General features: G+C 41.1%; 2 protein-coding genes across 2 annotated transcripts in view; one reads left to right on the top strand and one right to left on the bottom strand.

Moving 5' to 3' along the window:
• DCP1B (decapping mRNA 1B) overlaps positions 1–7,673 on the bottom strand; it is a gene marked incomplete at its 5' end in the record, with an annotated part of 42,953 nt that extends 35,280 nt beyond the window's left edge. The window contains 3 exons of the mRNA XM_084279500.1: positions 3,936–4,063; positions 6,486–6,526; positions 7,521–7,673. Of these exons, the coding sequence (XP_084135626.1) occupies positions 3,936–4,063; positions 6,486–6,526; positions 7,521–7,673 (322 nt within the window). The remainder of the gene's footprint in view (positions 1–3,935; positions 4,064–6,485; positions 6,527–7,520) is intronic.
• Positions 1–21,582, top strand: part of CACNA1C (calcium voltage-gated channel subunit alpha1 C) — a gene marked incomplete at both ends in the record, with an annotated part of 478,476 nt that overhangs the window by 5,636 nt on the left and 451,258 nt on the right. The gene's annotated exons all lie outside the window — the stretch shown is intronic.

Below are 21,582 nucleotides of genomic sequence, written 5' to 3'. Positions count from 1 at the left end.
ACTAGACAAGTTTAAAGGTCACAGTGAAAATACATTTTTGATCCATAAGCTGCCTATTTCTTGGTGGCGAAGGATTTCTGCTGGCATTCAAAAAAGTAATTTGAGCTTCCCTCCTGGCTTTGAAATGAACAACCCTAGTTCTAACCTAACAGATTTCCCAAACTAAACTTTTCTGTGAAATAGTGGATCAGTGCAAACATTAACTGGCATGGATTCAGCCTGAAAAATCCTGGGATTAGACTGTAGGTGCCTGCAACACGGTGTTTAGACAGTATTTCAACTTTAGATAATCAAAATCATATGGAATAATAGAAGAAATATGAAAGCTGATACAGTAAAAAGATCAAAATATTCCCCCTTTTATTTTAAGTATTCATAAAACTTGTATTTGTTGTGGTAATTTTGGAAACATTTTCTATTGCAATCGTATTCAATGCAAAATAACCTTTATAAAATGACAGCAATAACATGACATAATGGTGCCGAACCTGTACAGTACACAAGTGTCATCTTTTGTTGCCAAGAGCATTTATCTTATGGTGTGTGAGACAACCAGCAACAGATACTCTGCTGTACTGAAATGAAGTTGGCTTCAACAAACATTCAGAATATTGGAAGAAACAAAGCATCAGGCTGGACTTATTCCTCCAAACACTTGCTTTTATATTTTGCTGAAATTTACATTGTTGCAAAACCAAAATGCAAATCCTGTTGTTTGGGAAAGCAACTACAGCAATTAGAAAACCAGAGGAAACTCTACTACTTTTCTTATATCTAATAAGACAATCTGTATGAAAAATAGAGTAAGAAGTAACCAAGTCAAACAAAATGTTAGAAAAAGATAACTTGCTTCCAGATCCAGTTAACTATTACTGCCAAACTGTCCACTGTTTTGCCAAATAAACAGCTATTACCGAGGATTCCTTGTTAGTATCTAGAAACAGAAGGGGGGGGGTGCAAAAGTTAAGATCAGGGCCTAAAAAACCCACTTTTGGGTGACAACTTAATTTAATAAGAAATAAGCCTAAATCCTTCATTTTGTAAAAGTTATAAAGGAAAAGTTGTATAATAAAGCAAGACATGAGGAAGAAATTAATATAGAAAATTCATGATGAATATTCAGAATTGCGTTTGGAAGAGACCCAATGAAAACAGGTGTTTGATGCTGAGGAGTTTATTTTATGCAGCAATGGCTTTGAAACACTCAGTAAGGAAGAAAAGGTGAGAGGTATCTGCATCTCAGTGCAGGAACATGAACAATCTGTAGGAACCTAAAGAAAACCTGGAAAAGCCAAATGAGTTGGTAAACCACCTTTCTGGGGGTCTGTAATATCAGTTTACCCTGGAAACACATTTCCATGAAAATCTGAGAAAACCACAGGTTTTTTTCCTTTGAAGTATCAAGACTTTCAGTTTTCTTGGAATAACTAATGAATAAGCCTTTCTAAGAGAATTTCAGGAAGATAACTAACTATGGGTATCATATTCCTATACCTGGAACACATCTGATACTAAGTGAAATCCTAAACTAGTGGGTTATTTTAGCAAAACAAACATTAATCTTCTCTTAGGCAACAAAATTGTCGAATTAATTAACAAATATACATGTACCCATGGTTAGATTGAACAGCTAACTACTAAAAACCAGACCCAGGCTGAAGATGACTTTATAACACAGGGAGTACCCTGTCTGGGGATCTTGTTATTTCTTTTTTCATGGTCGCACTCAAGGGAATGATACAGTTGAGTGCCATGAGGTCAAGAAGCTATCCCGTCTTGTGGCTGAGAAATCCTAAAGTGAAAGTAAAATGTTGCCACTGGCAAACTGTCAGCATAGGAGCTGTGGGTTAACCCCAGCAGGCAGCTCAGCCTCACACAGCTGCTCACTCTGTCCCCTCTGTGGGGCAGGGAGCAAATCAGAAGGGCGAAAGTAAGAAAACTTGTGGGTTGACAGTAAAGACAGTTTAACAGGTAAGCCCATGTGCTCAAGCAGAGCTAAATAAGGGATTCATTTAATACTTTCCATCAGCAGGCAGATATTTAGCCATTGCCAGGAAAGCAGGACTCCATTACATGTAACAGTTACTTCAGAAGACAAATGTTGCAACTCCAAACATTCCCCTTCCTCCTTCTTCCCCCAGCTTTTATGGCTGACCATACGTTTTTGGAGTCTCTTTAGTCAGCTGGGATCAGCTGTCCTAGATGCTTTCCCTCCTAAATTCTTGTGCATGCCCAGTCTGCTCACTGGTGGGGTGTGAGAAACAGAGAAAGCCTTGATGGTGTGCAAACACAGTTCAGCAGTAACTACCCTGAAAGAACCACCCAGAAAAGAAGACTTTCGCATGTTGCTGTTGCACAATTAGCCTAAAAGTCTGGACAAATTACTGGTGCTCAGAACACATGTTGGTGCTTACATTTGAACCCCTGGGAAACTAAAATTCTGACAAATTCTGACAAATCTGTGAACAAACAGCTTACACCTCCTAAAACTCTTAAATTTTCTCCAATAAAAAAAACCCCCAAACAAACCACCAAACCACAGCTTACATGTAGTAATTAGACTAAAGACTGTCTTACCTCATGACAGCACAGAGTTATGACTAATTACTCTTTATACCAATTGTCTCCAAAAAAAAGAAAATAGAACACATTTCAAAAGGTAGAAATTATTATACACATACATAATCTCCTAATGGAATTTCAGAATGAGATATAAAAGATTATGCATAAATAGGAAAGACTTTTCAAAATCAGATGGGATGAATAGGCCTCGTGGTGCTTAGATTCCTAATATGCAGCTCACAGCATATAGATTAGCCTGCAGATGTCTGCATTTCTTTTCAGTTTCTTTAGGAATTTCAATTCTTTGCCAGCCTACCAAATACTCTCAAAAACAGAAGTTTCATTTAGGTTAACATGTTATTTTGCTATTGTTTCTACTACACATTGTGTGTGTTAACACCAGGATTCCCCTCAATATACTTTCCAACTCCAAACTAGTTTATGAAGTAAAAAGGTCTAGCAGATTATCAAAGTGGGCTGCTTTGTTTGCAACAATTTCCCTCTGTTTGTACTTCATCCAGAGGGAACACTTCTGCATCACAGTTTACATAAAACATTTTTGTAATCTGCTTTTATGCATCAAGCACAAAGTATAGATCATGCTACAGCTCTGCTTCCAAGTACAGATATAAACTGTGTATTTATAGCAGCTCTTTCTCATATAATTGCACATTGTAACTGTTGGTATGTATATCTGCATGTAAAAGTACAGCTTCCTCACGTCTCTTCTACTCATTTCTGAGTTTGCCTGACACTTGCTAATTCCTGAATAATCATGCAAGATAAACACAGAGCCCAAAGTATAACTTTGTCTTTCATCAAGGTTTAAATTAGGCTTAACACTATGTTGTCAAGAGTTACCCGTAGTAGTCGAGAAGTAACCTGCCTTCCAACTTGCTACAAAGGACAGTATTTCGCAGCTGGAGCAGAAGGCAGGGTTTGAATTGCCTGCATATGTCTATTTTTATGTAGAAAGCCAAGACTACAGATATTACTCCAGCCCTCAGTAGATCAGCTTTATGGCAAGACTTCCTAACACTGAGGTATATTCAGAACACAGGCTATCTCTGTGAGTCTCTCTACAACCATCACATGTGCACAAGCATTAAGAGGCGATTCTATGATTCTGTGATTTATCAGTTAAATGAAGATATTACTGTTAAGCACATTCTAATGTTTTCTAAAGAAGAGTGGCATTTTAGGAAGCACTGAATGACTCCTTAAGTACGTCAGAAAGCAGAACTGTAACTGTTAACCAGCTTGGTTCAGCCCTCAAAAGCTGCAGTGTAATCATTTCAACAGCCTTAACCAAGACTGGACTCTGAAGAGGAGCTGATTTCTTCAGTATTTAACCCAACATACCACATACTTACATCTGGCATTTCTGTACAGTAGAAAAGGGTCCTGCAGCTGGAAATCGAGGTCTTTAGTAATAGGTTCTGTTCGATTGTCCATGCTCAGTCTGTTCATAATTGTGAAACCATGCCTTGGAGAAGCCGATCTGAAAATTATCAAGCAGAAGTCACGACAAACCAAAGAAAACAAAAAAAGAAATTACTAAATTTTCTTGGTTATCTAATTCACCAATACTGGAGGGTTTTTATTATTATTATTTCTAAGAGATACTACAAAAATCTAATTTTGTTGCCAAGGAAATCACAATTGACTCCTGTGATGTTTCGTGCAATCCTTTTAATTATGTCAAAGCCTTGCATTCTGTATGAGAAACAGTAGAAGCAGCATTGGTCTCACAGCAGCTACAGAGAGCATGCCACACCTGTGATACTACCATTTGAGGTCCAATGACTTAGTCATAGCAACTCATATCACATATCACTCATACATATAGCACATCAAGTCTTGACTTTAAGGTATAAAAGTATAAGGTGTCAGCATATGACTTCTGAACAGGCAAGATGTTGAAAAATGCCACTTTGACCCAGACCATCAGCATCACATTATCCAGCCACCACCACCTACACTGTAGGTGCTTGCTGGAGTAGAAAACAGCAATTGGAACAACTCAGTCATGGGACAGAGCGAGTACATTTTTTAACAGTCAGGTTCACAACTGCAGACAGTTAAGTCATTCCTGATAGGATTTTCCACACCATCCAAAGGATAAGAACAAAAGTGAGGGTGGGTGAGACACTGGCACAGGTTGCCCAGAGAAACTGTGGCTGCCCCCTCCCTAGTAGTGTTCAAGGCCTGGTTGGATGGGGCTTTCGGCAGCCTGGGCTAGTGGAAGTTGTCCTTGCCCAGGTCAGGAAGGGTTAGACTAGATGATCTTCAAAGGTCTCTTCCAACCCAGGCTGTTCTATGATTCCAATCATTATGCTCATTCATCAGTGTTACACTTCAAATCACTTGGATATTTTTTATTAATGTGAGCTATTAAACCTGTCAGTATCCTGACAGGAGATATTACTTTCAAACCACGTATAACAACAAAGGAAAAGATGATGGCTAAACATTTGGGGAAAGTGCTATCTCTGGTAATTGCTGGTGGGTGGATTTCTCTATGAAATCCAAAGCACAGGAATCTGCATTACAGGATTGGAATCAACAGAAAATTAACTAAAGTTGAATTTTAACAGCAGTCCTTGTTTGCAACAGTCAGTACTTCATTTAAAAACAAATAAACCCCAGTCCATTTCCACTGGTGTTAACTCAGCTGGAGTTAATCAGAATTTGCAAAGATGAGATAGGTGATAAATAAGTCTGCTCAACTAAAATGGTCACATTACTTTACATTTCACAATGGTAACGAGAGGCAACAAAGGCAACACCAGTGGTCTCCAACCCACAGTCTGTTGGCAATGTTTCTTCCACAAGACCTTATGACTGTTCATAGCCACAGAAAATTAAAGTTAAAACTGATAGGAAGGGCAATGGCTGATGTTACTCGCAGCTTACAACCTGTTCCATACTGTTGTTGCCTCAAGGGTAGCCAGGGTGGCAACCTCTGCTGTAAATGGAAACTTCCTCAGCCAAGAAAAAAAGGGCAGTAAAGGATCACAAATATCAGAAGCACCAGGTTACATGTTATCAGTTCTGGAGTTTTAAAACCAACCTACCAGAGAAATACTACATCTGTTTTTCAGCATGCAACTAGGCACTTCCACCTAATGGTAGCACAACTAAGGGCCAGTTCTTTCCTCCTGTGGTGGTAATTATAGCAGCCTCTTATCTCCACTTACCTGAAAGCAGCTTAGAAAAATTACTGATGACAATTGCCACTGCTGATACAAAAGAGCTCTAAAGATTAAAACCAGCATTCCCACTTCACACAAAGCTCATAGTGTCTTGGGCGTCCCCATCACTTCACATGTACATCTCTCACCTTCTCTAAACAGTCTCTTGCTTTCTTAGTTCTCCTACCAGACAAACAAATGTTGAAGAAAGTTTTTGCTTTGGCATCCATCCCAGCACCTACTGCAAGATCTGCTTACTGTAAAACCCTCTGATTTTAACAATAGTCACAAGGAAACAATGTGCTAATTTGGAAACCCAAACGTAGGTTTCACAGCAGACCTAAGGTACATGCTAGCATAAATGACATAACCAATGCTTTGAAAAGCCATAACCAGAGCTACTGCTAAGGGGAAGCATTAAATCAATTCAAAGTGTTGGATGAAATGAGCCTGATTATTTATTTTTCATGTGTACATAGTACGAAAGTTCCCTACGTAGGGAACACAATACTTACTTAAAAGAATATAATTTATTGAACTATCTGTTTGTATACAAGATGAGGTCTTCTTTACAGTGTTTTCTTCCCCACATTTGCCTCAACCAACTGCGGTTTATTTTCACCTCTAAACAAGGGGAAGCATTTGACTCCATTCAGCCACGTTCTAGCCCAGCTAGCTTTTCTACATATGCAGGTTTCACCTACAGATGTTAAAGTGTTATGTCCTCACCTTGTGTAAACAAACAGCGTTCCCTCCACATCAGTCTTCTCCTGAAGAAAAGGAAAGTTAAGGTAAGTTGAAATCAGGGCAGCATTTTGATAGCCATCAGTGAGCCCCTCCTTTACCTCTCTTTTACCATTAGGTACAGCTCTCTCACCTAAGCCATAAAAAAATAACCCAACTTCACTGGCTGGTGGTGAGGGACTCTGGCTAGCTCAGGTCACTGCGCAGGTGACCCAAGCTTTATGACAAAATATGGAAAAGCCAAAGGCTTGACACCAGAAGGCTAAACATTGTGCTAGATTAACCTCCTGCTACACCCGAGGGCAACACAGAGGCCAGGTGCAACGAGAAGATTTTCCCAACAGCAGGAGATGCTCGGGGCTGGTAAGGGGAAACCACACAAAGGCAGACTGCGCAGGTTCCTCAAACATGGGCCCTTAGCCCCACCGTGACCACAAGCCAAGAAACACCTGCAGACAGCCAGAGCATTAAATTACCAAAAGATTCCACAAATTATTGGGTCTTTAAAATCTAAAATAGCTTTTTTTTTTAGGATTTGTAACTCCAATACACTTTTGTAGATGTTTTGGTTGTTACAGCTGCTCAGGTAGCGAAGAAGCCCCGAGGCTCATGGCCCAGTTTAAACCCCAGTCTCCCACAGCTCTGTCCTGCAGGACAAAACTTCCACAGCCCTGGGAGCATTTTGAAACCCACCCGCCACCCACCACAGGGCTTCTCCCACTCCCCAGAAGTGCTGAGCCAGGCGCAACCCCTTCACCCAGCTCGGTCTGGGCAGGGAACACCCCAAAGCCCCTCTGTCGGGCCAAAGCCTGGACCGAGCCCCTGAGAGTAGCCCTCGCACCTCAGCCCTGACAACACCCACCCTTCCCGCTGCACCCCCTACGGGGGGTGGGGGGGGACGGGAGGGGGGAGGGGCTCGCAGTCCCTTCCACAGGCCCCGCCCTCAGTGTGGGCCGGGCCTCATCTCGCCCCGCCCCGCCTCTCCCGGCGGAGGGTGCGGGGAGGGGCGGTCTCACGTACCCACTCGTTGGCGCGGTGCCCGAAGGTGTAGAGCGCCACCTGGCTGGCCACGTCCACGATGCTGCTGATGTAGGGGTCATGCTGCTGCAGCGCCGCCAGGCTGATGTCCAGCCCCTTGCCCAGCAGGGCGGCCCCGGCCACCGCCGCCGCCATTTTGCCTCCGACAACAACACAGGGTTCCTAGTAGGCGCAACTAATCCAGCGCCGAGAGGAAGGGTGGTAACTCACACCCCCGCCCACCCAGTCGGAGTCGGAGCGGGCGGGAAGAGTCAGAGGCCAGGCGCCGCAATCGAGCGCCGAGCGCCGCCGGCTCAGGATTGTTGCCGTTAGCGACGGGGCAAGCGGAGGTGCGGCTTGGCGGGGCCCGCCCCGGCCGCGGGGAGTCGGGGTGGGGGGGGCCAGCCCGCTTCACAGCGCCTCCTCCGGCAGCGGCCCGGCTGTGCTGGCTGATTTTGCTTTGCTTCTTTGGATCGTCTTCAGGCCTCTCCCTGTCATAGGGGAAGCCCATGACTGACTTCCTTACCAGGGGGCAGCTGTGTGCCCGAGGAATAACGTGTTTCCCGCGGCCGTAGGCCTGAGAGAACCGACAAAACCAGTGCCCGGGCACTTGCCGTGCCAAGAAAGGAGGCCAGTGCCTTGCCAGGTGCCCATCAGGCTAAGCAGGAGCAGGCATGGAGTGTGCCACAACGTGGAGATACTCAGGAGAGCAGAGAGCCACGTGCCAGAGTGGAGCAGAAGCCACGTAGGCTTGGCCTTACGTGTACTTGAGAACACTGAGCTGCACTGGTGCAGCTGCAGAGGGACCGTATGGGTGAGACAGCTGCCTAAAGTTAGCCTCTGTGTCTAAGCACATGTATCGGTTAAGTTCGTGTGTGCTTCCTGCATGCTCACACGTGCAGGAAGGCAGCGTACTCACAGGACTCAAACAGGAAGAGAAGTTGTTTCAGATCGATATGTATACACAGTCTGTATTTGCCATGAGTGCAAACCAAGGCATCGTACAACCCTTGCGTGTGTATATACAGATACATGTGACTAGGAGCTGAAATATAAGCTTACTATGATTTGGAGACATATAAACAGCAGAGGAACAGATGGACAAGACCATGAATTTACTTACCATATTTTCCTGTCAGACGCACATATTTATTATTAATCTATTGATACCAAGAATTTACAGAATATACATGAGTACTTACACTTAAAAGATTTGCTTAACTATCCATCCTGAACCTCCTGTGAGAGCAAATTTTTTTCATCACCTCAGACTGAGGTAGCAATTTTGGAAGGAGCAGTAGAATGCTATTTTTCCTTCCAGAAAATGGGATACTCTGGAAGAACTAAAGACAGAATTAATGGATGCTATCTTACTGATTTGCCATATCCCCAACACAACATTTTGAAAAGGTCAGTAGCTGGACATAGGGGATGAAGACTGCCATTTTGGTATTTTCACTTCCTTTTCACTCTAGGCCAGATGGAACCTGTGAGAGAGTAAGCAGTAGCATCCACTCTGAGAGCAAATGGGCAAGCCCAGATGAAAAAGTTTCTATAGTGTGAAGTGAGGATAGGAGAGAACTGAGAGACAGCAAGCTGGGAATTCATAGAATGAAATGAAGGGAGTCTGTGGAGTTAGGAATGAGCATGCTTTCAGAAAAGACAGAGAGAGGCTGTTCTTTGGGATGCAGGAGAGCATATGTAGGGTTTGTTGTAGTCCAGAAGGCCACTGAAATTTGCATAACAGCATAAAGACGCACAACTTGGTCTGCAAGCATATGTCGTGGGAGAGGAAACCTCACTTTTTTATTAAATTAAGTCTCACTAATAGTTCTTTTTCTAAAGCCACTTTGTTTCACTTGGGTTTATAATGAAACACAGCTTTAGTGTTTAGAAATTTTAAAGTGTTTTTGTTATCCATGTGGTAGAAAAATAGCTCTAAGCCGTTACATTGCAAAGCTCTGGCTGACTAACATCCTGGGCTCATGGTGGCTAAGGGAAACTGCTGTCCTTGGTCTGGAAATGACCAGAGTAAACAGCAAAAAGAAGAAAAAGTAGTAAATAGTAAAGATAAGTTGCTGCAACAGCGTTCTATAGTTTTTTGGAAACAGGACAAGGGGCAATGGCCTCAAGTTGGAGCACATGAAGTTCTGCTCCAACATGTGGAAGAACTTTTACACAGTGAGGGCGACAGAGCCCTGGGACAGGCTGCCCAGGGAGGTGGTGGAGTCTCCATCTCTGGAGATATTCAAGACCCATCTGGACGCCTCTCTGTGCAATATGTGCTAGGGAGCTGCTTTGGCAGGGGGGTTGGACCTGATGATCTCTTGAGGTCCCTTCCAACCCCTACAATTCTGTGATCCTGTCATTTCTTTTTGCTGATAGTCCACAATTCCCAGTTTCCAGGCACACCTCAATACTTCCATCTGTATGTGCTTGAGTTTCTCATTATCACTTCATCTCTAATTGTTTGGCAGTTGTCCTGCTTACAAAAAGTCCCCACTTTGTGACCAAGGCATAGAAGTGTCAAACTCTTGGAGTCCCTCTCCAGATGCCTTTGCTTCTTCCAACAATAATACTCACAAAAAAGGTGCCCTGCTTTTTGCTTTGCTTTTCTTTTTTTTTTGGGTTTTTTTTTTTTTTTTTTGGATGGTGTTGATGAGGGAGTATTGCAAAGTTCTGTAAGGAAGAATGTGTTAAAGAAATTATATTTCAAAGGCTATTCATTTGAACTGTAAATAGTCATAACTTTTACAGGGCAGGAGAAAGCAGTATAAAGAATTTAGATGTATTGCAGCCCTGTTTCAACTGAAAAAAAAGGTTTGAAACAGAAATCAGGTGTCTTCCAACTTTTACAACTTACTTGGTTTCCATTGTTGCACCTTTTCTCATGCCATGGAGTAACCAATACTTGAAGCCTTCCATGTTTGTGATGTTAGAGGGACAGACTGACTGCCTCAAGTGTCTCTCCTGTGTCTTTCTCTTGACATAGGAAAATTATTCACTGTCCTGTTCCCTTGAGCTCATGGAAGAAAACACAACTGCAAGGTTAAATATCTTGAAGTGGGCCTGTCAAAAATTTTGCCGGTCTGTGTTTGGTGCCCTGTTCATGGATACTTCTTTAGTATCCACTTCTCCCTCCTGGACTATTGTATCCCTTTCTAACATAGCTGGGCAGACAGTTGCCTAGCCCTGTGTTTTGAGCCATCAAACCTGTCAAGCTTCTGATCAGGCCTTTTAATATTTTCTGTTGCACTGTGAGGTAGTTTCTGCTGGTTCCAACTGTTTTGCTATGTAAGTGGGATGTCATTGCTCCTTCCATTTAGCCTGAAGTAAAGCTACTTAGTAAAGCCATTAGTTCTGCCCTGCTTTATGGGGTCACTTGATAGTAAACTGAAAATTTTCAGACAAAAGATCTTGTTAAGGAGAGAAGCATTGTGAATTCTCACTGCATCTAAAAAGTTAAGGACACTTTAGCAAAGATGTCACAGCTTAATAAGGTTGATTCTTCAAACTGCAGTTATTTGCTTCCAGTCAGTAATCCAGTAGTCCATAATAACAACTATTGAGTAGACTTAGAATGATTTTGCTGTAATTTGTTTATGAAACAAAGTAATTTTCTAGCTTTCAAAATGTCATAATTTCATGAAGTATATAATTAGAATGTCACATTTTTGTCTTCCACCCACCTGGATACTATTCTGTTAAAAAAACCCACACCTATGCTTTTGACATGGTATGAAAGGGATTTTGTATAGGTAATATCCAGACTGATGTAAGGCAAAATCCACACAGCATGGTGTTCTGAGGGTCTCCATTAATAATAAACATTAAGATGGTTAGGCCAAGCCTTTTCACAAGGATTCTTCATACAGATACTGTCTTTGCTTCACATTCAGGAACCTGTGGCACTTGTAAAGACCAAGCCATGCTTCCTACAGCAAGCTATTGACACTGAGGATATAATTTCATGTGAACATATTTGGCGGCAGTGCTGGATGTGTGAACCCCTGCTCCAGGTTCCAGCCATGCAGTTGTGCCATTCTGTCATCTTGGTACTGTGTTGGCACAGGTGCATATGTGGTCACAGTGTGAACCAGTCAGACTGGGGAGATGAACTGATTAAAAAACAAGTGTTTATACTGCTGCTGAGATCACAGCCTTGAATGGCTGCTTTCCTACCTGTTCACATTCAGTTCTTTCTCTGAGCAGCTATTTTTTAAATAAACAGCAGGAATCACTTGAGAAAATGTAGTGTTGAGCACATCATTTGCTTCACTTCCTCATCTCTAGCCCCTTTTGAGTCATTATTGCATGGTAGCTGCCTTTTCCTCTTCATTGCTTCCCCAAGACTGCCGTCATTTTCTGTTCACTCTTGATTGGTGGCACTACTCCTGCCCCTACTAAAAAGAAGGGTGCTGAGACCATATTAATAATCTCCTCTTACTCCATCCAGGGACACTTGAATATCTTTGTGCTGTGCTTTCTAGTGTGCTGGCTTTCTGGGGAGCAGTGGGTTGCTCCTGTAGAGCCAGGATGATCCCACAAGGCTTGGTTACCCATGCTCCATGTTTTTCTGGGGATGTGCTCACAACTCTGTTATGGTACCTCTCTCCACTTGGGAATCAGTGCTCCTGTGGTTTGTACTGGAAGCTAGCCACACCCCTTCCTGGACATTGTTGATATGTACAGTCTTTTCAGTCCACATTCATTACAATCTCTCAGTAGCCAGATTTAGAGTGCTCTCCTCATGCTCAAAAGTTGAAATTGTTGGTTGTACTGTTGGACCACTTCTTGACTCCAGGTGCAATGATTAAAGCAATTTTAGTCTTCTTTTAGTAATTTATTACTTGCTAAAGGTTCCTTAACAAGCCTAGGGTCAGACTGTATAGTTTTATCTGGTGCAGTTATTAAAAAAACCCCTCTCATTTTGCTAAAATGATACCTGATTACTTTCATGTCAATTCAAAACAATTCTTCCCTCTGCCCCCAAATAAATTCCAATGCATTAAGTTATTAGCATGCATGTGTGTCTGTAACGTTCCCCCCCATGAAGTTTATGAAACCATTTTGAGCTTTTCTGGAAATGTTAGTTTGCACAAGAATATATTCTTTGGTATTGTTGGTTTTGAAATTCTGGTATTACGTGTTCTGTGTATGAAATAATTAATTATTATTTATTATGCTTTTCAGTTGAAGGTTTTTTGTATTTTTCTGCATATTAGAGCCTGCGTTTTTACCAAAAGACCATTTCTTTCTGTAACTTACATTTTGCTAAGTGATTCTAGTAGTAAGTAACTCTACGCTTTTCTTTTGCTATACATTTGTTTGCAAGATACTGAACCTTTTTTATAGGCCCACATTCTGCCAGTGGCCCAGCTGGATGAGAACTAAAGGAAAGTTCCCTGCTATTGTTAGTTGAACTGCAGGTTTTTTTCTGTCTAACTTTCTAGGTAGACATTCTTCTTCTGGAGTGAAGAATTCTGTAGGATTTAGCTATAATCACTTTTCAGAGGGAATAGTCGACCATCTTGGGTCAGTATTTGAGTTCTTCAGCAATTTTGTTATGTATGTGTTTATAATCAATAAAATATTGTTGACAGCCATTACATTATTGCTTTCCTGATAAACTGTTATTAACCACATTTGATCCATCTGCTTTATTCTTTACACAGTTGACATGATAGACAAAACAACAAAATACTGATGAGGATAGGACACTCCTGCTATTTCCCATAGGTTAATTAGATGTAATAGTAATTATATCTTACCTAAGATAATACCTTTCCAACCACATCTTTCTGGTAATCACCATTTAATTTGGCAGAATCAAGCACCTGTAGCTCTGAAAGAGCTATTTTCCAACTAGTTACAGAAGAGATGGCTTCATTTAATTAATTCCTAATATGAAAAGTTCTATTAGATAATTACATTAAGTCAGGGCCTCATTTTTACGCCTCACCTGGCATAGGAGTTCTTCCCATATCAAGGAAATGTCACAGAGATCTGCTATTGTTGCTGCTGCAGGGAAGCTGGTAGCAAGGTTGGAGCAGTACGTGGGCTGAGTCTGGTCAGGGGGCTGGGGTAGGGGGTGCAGGGAGTTGGGTCGTGGTACCAAAGTATCTTTTTATGAAAATGAGTTCTGTACATTCAAATCAACTTTGGTTTTTGGCAGGGAGGATAGTGTTGGAGTTAATTGATGAAGTAAGGAGAATATCTGAATAACTGTTGTAGCTGTTATGGTGTTTCTTTATGAAGAAAATTGTGTTACTGCCATCCCAGCTGATGGAAGTATCATCTTGGATTTTGTTGGGGATCTGTTTTAATGAAGAACGTTGGCATTTATTAAAAGCTTTTAAAGGTTTTTGTAGCTTTTGACATTGCATAAGTGAGTGAAGTTTGGATGTTGTAACAATACTGAGCTCTAGAGAGCTGCAACAGATAAATGATGGTATAAGAAAGGATCCTTAAAATAACCAAGTAAGAAAAGTGGAGTTTCTGCATCAAATATTTCTCCATTCTTTTTGTGTTTTTGATAGCTGCTCATGAATATTGCTGTGGGGAAATTCTTGTGGTGCTAATGGCTATTTCATATCCACTCCTCTAAGTGGTAAGAGCTTGTGAAGGTTCCCATGAATGTATCTTCTGTAGTTGAAGTTAGCCGTAAGAGCTATTGTTCATGTCTCTTTAATGTGAGATCACCTAACTTACAATAGCTTGGTCTTTCCATTTTGGTGTAATGCTTTGGATGATCACTTGTATTTGGTACTGGCTTTATTTGGCTTCTAAATATCAATGAGATTTTTTTTTTTAGAGTAAACTTTCTTTCAAACTGAAAATTTACTTTTTCTTCCATTATGCAGCACGCAGCAGTAAGGATCCACAACTAACACTGTGCTTTAAATGCAATTGCTTGTTTCTTCCTGAAATTGAAGAATCCTTAATTTTGATTTTATTTCTTCATTTTGATTACTACTTGTGTTGATCTAGGGCTTATGGGTATGAGAAGAAAGACCTGGCTAGAAAAAGGAGCTCAGATCTGTATAACTGCACCAGAAGATAAAACTTGATAGCATTTGAAGTGTTGCCCTTGGAAACAATGAATGCAGTCTGTCTCTGGTTTTTTAGGAGGAAGGGATGAATTTTGGCAAAGACATCTTCCAGCAGGCAACCAATAGAAGATTTAAGCACTTTCAATGGGATTTTGAAATGGAAACTAAAGGTATTAGCACCACAAACCTCCAGTGGGTATCTGAGTCTGGGTTTATTACACTGGTGTGAATTTGTTTCCCCTGGTGAATTCTGAGAGCTGTGAAGGCGTTTGGCAGTCACTCTCCTACAATCTGATTTTGTCACTTTCTGGTGATGCTGTGCTGTATCTTCTGTCAGATTAAACTTACAGGCATATCACCTTGCTTGACAGAAACTTGAACTTTTCAAAGAAAACTTCCATAAGCAGTAACAGACCAAGGCTTCTTTCTTTATCTTATTTTTCCTGCTGATTTGCCCAAATATGTTAATTTTATTATCATCATAAATTAATATTATAATAATCTTCAAATCAACTTTTTTGTGATCTACAGTGAAACTGCTGTGTCACGTAAGCAGTAGTGAACCTAACAAGGCCATGTAAACCAAAACCGGGTCCAGGACATTTTTGTTAGATGCTTTTGTTATTAACTCTTGACTTACTACTCAACTTTAAGGAGAGATCTTTCTGAAACAGTGGTATGTAGCTTCTGAGGGACTTAGTTGTTAACAGATCAGATAATACAATGTATTTCACCGTGTTCTCAGAACAATTCAGGTTGGAAGGGATCTCTGGAGGTCATGTTGCCCAACCGCCTCAAGCAGGGCTACTTGGAGCAGGTTGCACAGGACCTGCAATGACTGAGATACCTCCCCAGGCAGTCTGTGCCAGCTTAGTCACCCTTGCAGGAAAAAAAGTTCTGATGTTCAGTGGAAACCTCCTGTGTTTTAGTTGTGTCTCAGTTTGTGCTTGTTGCTGCTTGGACACTGGACACTACTAGGAAGAGCCTGGCTCTGCCTTCTTTGCACCCTCCCTTCAGATATGTATATATTTATGTGTATATTGATAAAATGCTTGCAAGCCTTCTCTAGGCTGAACAGTCTTGGCTCTCTCAGTCTTTCCTTATGGGAGAGAGGCTTCAGACCCTTCCTCATCTTTTTGGCCCTTCACTGGACTCTCTCCATGTCTCTCTTGTACTGAGGAGTCCAGAAGTAGATCCAGTACACCAGGGGTGGCCTCACCAGTGCTGAGCAGAGGGGAAGGATCACCTACCTACCTTGACCTGCCAGCAATACTTTTCCAGGATATATACAACCCAGGATACCATTCACCTTTGCAGTGAGGGCACATAGCTGGCTCACGTTTAGCTTAGTGTCTACCAGGATTGGTAGGCCCTTTCCTGCCAAGCTGCTATCCAGCTGGGCAGCCCCCAGTGTATACTGGTGCACAGGGGTTGTTCTTCCCTGGGTGCAGGACCTTGCACTTCCCTTGTTGGACTTCGTGAGATTCCTGTTGACCCATTTCTCCAGCCTATTGAGGTTGCTCTGGATGCAGTGTGGCTGTGGTGCATCAACCACTCCTCCTAGTTTGTGTCATTTTGTAAACTTGATAAAGATGCAGTATGGTAAACAACTCCTTTAGACCTTATTCTAATCAATACGCTTTTTATTCCTTTCTGATGCAAGAGCCAGCATGTTTGGTTTCATCTCTGAATTGAAAAGGGGAGGGGAGAGAGAAAATGCATGAGACAACTTAGAATCATAGAATGAATCATAGAATGTGTTAGTTTGGAAGAGACCTTTAAAGGTCATCTAGTCCAACCCCCTGCAGTGAGCAGGGACACCTTTAACTAGATCAGGTTGCTCAGAGCTTCAGAACTTAGCTGCTCAGAACTAGGTAGATTGGATTATAAAGGAGAGAGAGATATTGTTATTGTTGATACAATACATGAGCATACAGACAGGGGAAGCAGGGTGCACATGGAGTCACAGCTGATGAGAAGAGAGGATAGAACAACCAGGAAGAATGGGATGGAGTACAGGAGGCAGGGTTTAGGTGGGACAAGGTTTGCCATGGAGGGAGTGGAAGGCAGGAGTAGCCTGGGGGCAAAACTGAAGGATGATTGTGGCCAGACAATCTGCTAGGAACAAAGTGAAATGGAGAGGCAGAGTTGTGTGCATCTTTGGGCAGAAAAACTCAGGTAGATTTGATAACTGAAAGTAAACGAATAGGAGTGTTTTGAGGTTTTGATGGAATGAAATGCTGAGCACAAGGATGAGTAAACAGTGTGTTGTCATTACTGGAAACTGCCTTTCTGCCACAATCATTTTTTAGGTCACTTTAATTGCTGCTTGTGACGTGACCTAGTTGGAAGTGGTTGCTGTTACAGAACAGAACGTATGGAGAGTCTCCTCATGCAGCGCTGAGCAATTAGGAATCAGATGCAGCACCACGTATGTTTTCTGTCTCTCTGTCTCCGACTGGTTTCAGAGTGATGCAGAACAACAGGCATTTTCTCTGCCTGCCCAAGGAAGAAAGGGATGTATGCTTAAGAATTGTAGGAGAAGTTGGTTGACCATAGAGAGTAATGTCATAAAATTGAGGAAACATTTATGAAAGGATAAAGCTTGCTAGAAAGCATCTCTGGTTTTCCTACTACTTGGCAACAGTAGCCACAAAATGTAAAACCTACCCTGTGAAGGTCCGGGAGAGATGATACATTCTAACATTTTCAAATGCCTTCTTATCATTAATTCCAACTGATAAATAGCAGTTGCAGTTACTTTTAGCATAAAATGAATGTCAATAGAGACTTATGTTTGAAATGTGATTTAGGCTATAAGGGAGGAAAAGGCATACGATACTATTTTTAACATTCTATCTTGGACACTGCTGTTTGCAAAAATTCTATAAATCAAGCAGTTCTGTCTGATCTTTTGGTAGTATATGTATGTGTGTTTGTATACAGAAAAACCCACAGACCTAAGAGGGAAGAAAGGCTCATTTTACTTGTCACTAAATATTTCAAGCAGTGAAATGATGTGAAGCTTTTTCTGAAGCTTGATTTCAGCAAGTATTTGGTTATCTTCATTAAGTCCATCAGTGATAACTACAGTTTCATTCAGTGTAAGTAAAGATGGTTTGGCTTATGGGATTTCCCTTTCACATGGCAAATCCATCTGCTATCTAGGAGAGATTTACAATGATGTTAAGTTTATAGCTTCATTGATTCTCTAGTAGGACACCTGAATGACAGAAAAAAATTAACCCAAATTTAACTTTTTTATAAAAGGGACTCTGAGCAGATCTCTGATTTAAAGCAGAAGTAGCAGCAATAGAAATGGATATATCACAGTGTTTCTGAGCAATTTGTTCCAGTGTTTTACCACCCTTATAATGAAAATTATTTTCCTTGTATCTAATCAGATTTTTCTCCTTTGACTTGTCTGCTGCTTCTCATCCCTTTGGTGTGTACCTCTGACAAGAGACTGGCACCAACTTCTATGTACCTTCCTGTCAAACAGGCAGCAACAAGGTCTACCTTAGTCTTCTCTTCTTCAGCTTTAACAAGCCCAGTTCTCTCAATCTGTTGTCATATGACACGAGCTTCAGCTCTCTGATTTTCTTAGAGGCTTTGGACTTTCTCCAGTATGTCACTGTCTTGTACTGACTAGCCTAAAACTAGGCAGGACATTCTAGATCTGTTCTCATGGAATGAGTTCCCTATGATATGCTGGAAACATTCTTGCTAGTTAGGTCTAGGATCACAGAATGACAAGGTTGGAAAAGGCCTTTAATCATTAAGTCCAACCGATCCTGTCCTGTGCTAAACCATATCCCTAAGTACCTCATCTACCCTTTTTTTAAATACATCCAGGGATGGTGACTCAACACCCTCCTTGGGCAGCCTGTTCCAGGCCCTGAAAACTCTTTCAGTGAAGAATTCTTTTCCTAACATCTAATCTGAATCTGCCCTGGCACAGCTTTGTGCCATTTCCCCTTGTCCTATCTCCTGTCACCTGGGATGAGGTTGATCACCTTCACAACCAGGGCATGCTACTTGCTCATTGTCTACCAGGACACCTATTCCTTTCCTGCAAAGCTGCTTCCTCAACTCTACTAGTGCATGAGTTTTTATTCCTCCCCAGGTGCAGGACTTTGCCTTTGCCATTGTTGAATTTCATGTGGTCTCTCTCAGTCCATTTCTCCAATTTGGTACCATCCACATCCCTGTATTCTTGGGCCACGTCTGTGTATTCTGTATAATTTTTATCATTTGAGCTCAGATGGGAGTTCCCTGATTGTCCATGCATGCTTTCTGCCACACTTGCTTCACTACTGCATGTCAGAATGGTTTGTTCCTGTGCACTGAAAATGGGGTCCATGGGCACCAACTGCCTGTCCAGGGCCACTTTGCCCTGCAGGGCAGTCTTCCATGGGATCCCACACAGCGCACTCCTAAACAAGCTGAAATACACCTTGAATTCCAGAGCTGTGATTTCAGTATTTCCCTTAGTAAATTTTTCAGGGTATTCAACTGCAGAATATTATGTTTACTGCAGCCTGTGCTGCCCTTGGCCTTCATATTGCCCAGCTTTTCATCCTTTTTCACGAGTAACGGGTTGAATGCCTTTCCTCATCATCTAATTGATAATCCGCATCAAGAAATTGTCATCAACATCTTAACGTGATTATTCATTAAAAGGATTTGATTTCATGAAATGTCTGCTTTTAAAATTACAGACTAAAGAAGTTTGAATAAGTTTCTAAAACTACTAGGTAATTATCCAGACAGAACCGTTTAAAGCTCTCCCACTCCTTATATTAATAGGAGCCACAATATTCCCATGCTGACTATGAGGGGAAAAATCAATATCAGCAAACGTACATTCGTATTGATTTATCTTCCCTTTTGGCTTTCTAATTTAGTAAAGGCTACTAATGCAACATTACATAAAGATTCTCGGGAGAGTAAAAAGGCTAATAAGATCAGGTATCACTGTTTGTTCTGTGGAAGTGAACTCACTTTACTGTACATAGTCAACTGTTGAGTTTCCCAGTACAGGAAGGCCAGTGCATACTTTTGTGTCGTGTATCAGAGAGCATTATTCCAGGGAAGTGGACTAAAAGGAGCCATTGGGATGACATTTTGGGGTGCAGGCCCAATATCCTATTAGGATATGAGTGCTAGAAAGGAGAGGTCCAGATAACCAAATACCAAGATTTATTTTTTTCTACATAGTATTCCAAGAAATGTTGAACATGTTTCTGAACATCTTATTATACATTTCTGTCCAGAGCAGTTAGTAACCTTTGTTAAACTAGATTAAAAAAGGGTTTTCTGATATGTGCAAGTTCTTATGCAAATGTTTACAACATTTCATGTGTTATACGAAGTCTGTTATGAAAGCCATCAGTTTCCTTTGCTTACTTATTCTAAGCCAAGTAAAAGGAAGCAAGTGGGGGGGGGGGGGGTGTGGGGAGAATACTTTTATAATTTGAAACCTAAAGTTTCTCTGTCCAGAACACTAGAAAATTTTCTTACTGGAAAATAAGTCTACTACACATGCACATGTAAAGCTTAGGAATTAAATTAGGACATGAGATAGTGAAAGTGATTGTGTGTTTGAAAGTATGTAAAGCTTTGGAAACAAAATGTGTTTCACAAGCATTGTACACTTAAGGCAGTCATATTGATCCTGTAATACTGTTTCTTGCACTGAATATTATATCTCAAGATACTTAACCTTATATTTGAAATACATATATCCTGTTATGTTAAAAACATGGAAGTGCCACAATATATAAAGGGGGAACAGCATTATCTTTATTCTTACTACACATCACCTATGTGTACAGATTCATAATTAGAAGTACTTGCTGCATTCTGTATAGTTGTCTTTTTTCTACACTTTCAGGATTGAACATTCATAAAGGTACTGTCAAAAAGTAGGATGTTTCCTTGTCCTACCAAAAGGCAAGAAAAACAGCAGATTACTGAAAAATTAGACTGAATAATTTGGTCATTGAAGGCTGAGGTTTATAATGGTATTTAGTGTCCCAGAAGAACGCCTGATAATCTGCAGCTATGGGAGGGCTTTAGAAGTTGACTTCTATCTCCCAAGCATCAAACTTCAAATATTTTCAACTTTTAACTGGCCATCAAGACATTCCAGTAGAGATGTAAATGCAAGAACTATCTTTATTCTGCTGTATTTGATGGAAAAGTAACTTTCATTAAACACTTTTATTTGACTATCAACAAGTTCTTGCTTATTAAGAAGGATTACTTTTTGATCTGGAGTACACAATGATGAAATATATGTCTTCAAATGCCCATAACATAGCTTAAAAATAACTGTGATCTGCCTGCTCCTGCCCAGTTTTTCATCAGCAAAGACTGTGACTGCTGCCTGGAACTACAGTAACATCAGTTTGGTTCAGCAGGGAGTTGTACCTTTTTCCTAGGGGTAGAGATTTTACTATAATATGACCTCTTTACCTGGTCCTTTGGCTCTAAAGGTAGGGAAGATCAATCAGTATCATAGAAGTAAGGTATTACAGTGGTCCTGTCAGAAAGTAGTACATGAACATAACTTAAATACTGTAAGACATAACTCCATGGAAACAGAATTACAAGGTTATTCAGCAAGACTTAATTTGTGTTTCTTTCACATAGTCTTTTGGATATAATTTTCTTGTTATGCATCTCCTGAAACACACACTTTCACCCACCCCCAAATTTAAATATATATGTTATTACTGCACAGTTCATTGAAAACACAGAAACATTTCTATTCATAGCTCTTATTTTGCTATTTGAAGAACAGGAGTAACTGATAACAAGTGTAGGTGATTGTACTGTTATGTCTGCCCCAGAAGCCCTTCCCCTACCTACAGAAGATGTGGAAGCTATTCTCTCTGAGCAGAGGAGTGCTAGAGATCCAGTAGTGGAGTTCTAGTGTGGCTTCTCAGGTCAATGACTCTTGTGGGCTGGGGTGTTTCTGGCCCTATAGCTTGTTCTTTTTCCACACT

The sequence above is a fragment of the Gallinula chloropus genome (genome assembly GCF_964237585.1).
Source record: "Gallinula chloropus genome assembly, chromosome: 1".
NCBI lineage: Eukaryota > Metazoa > Chordata > Aves > Gruiformes > Rallidae > Gallinula > Gallinula chloropus.
The sequence above is the reverse complement of the archived record's forward strand: the minus strand, read 5'-3'. Positions and strand labels throughout refer to the sequence as shown.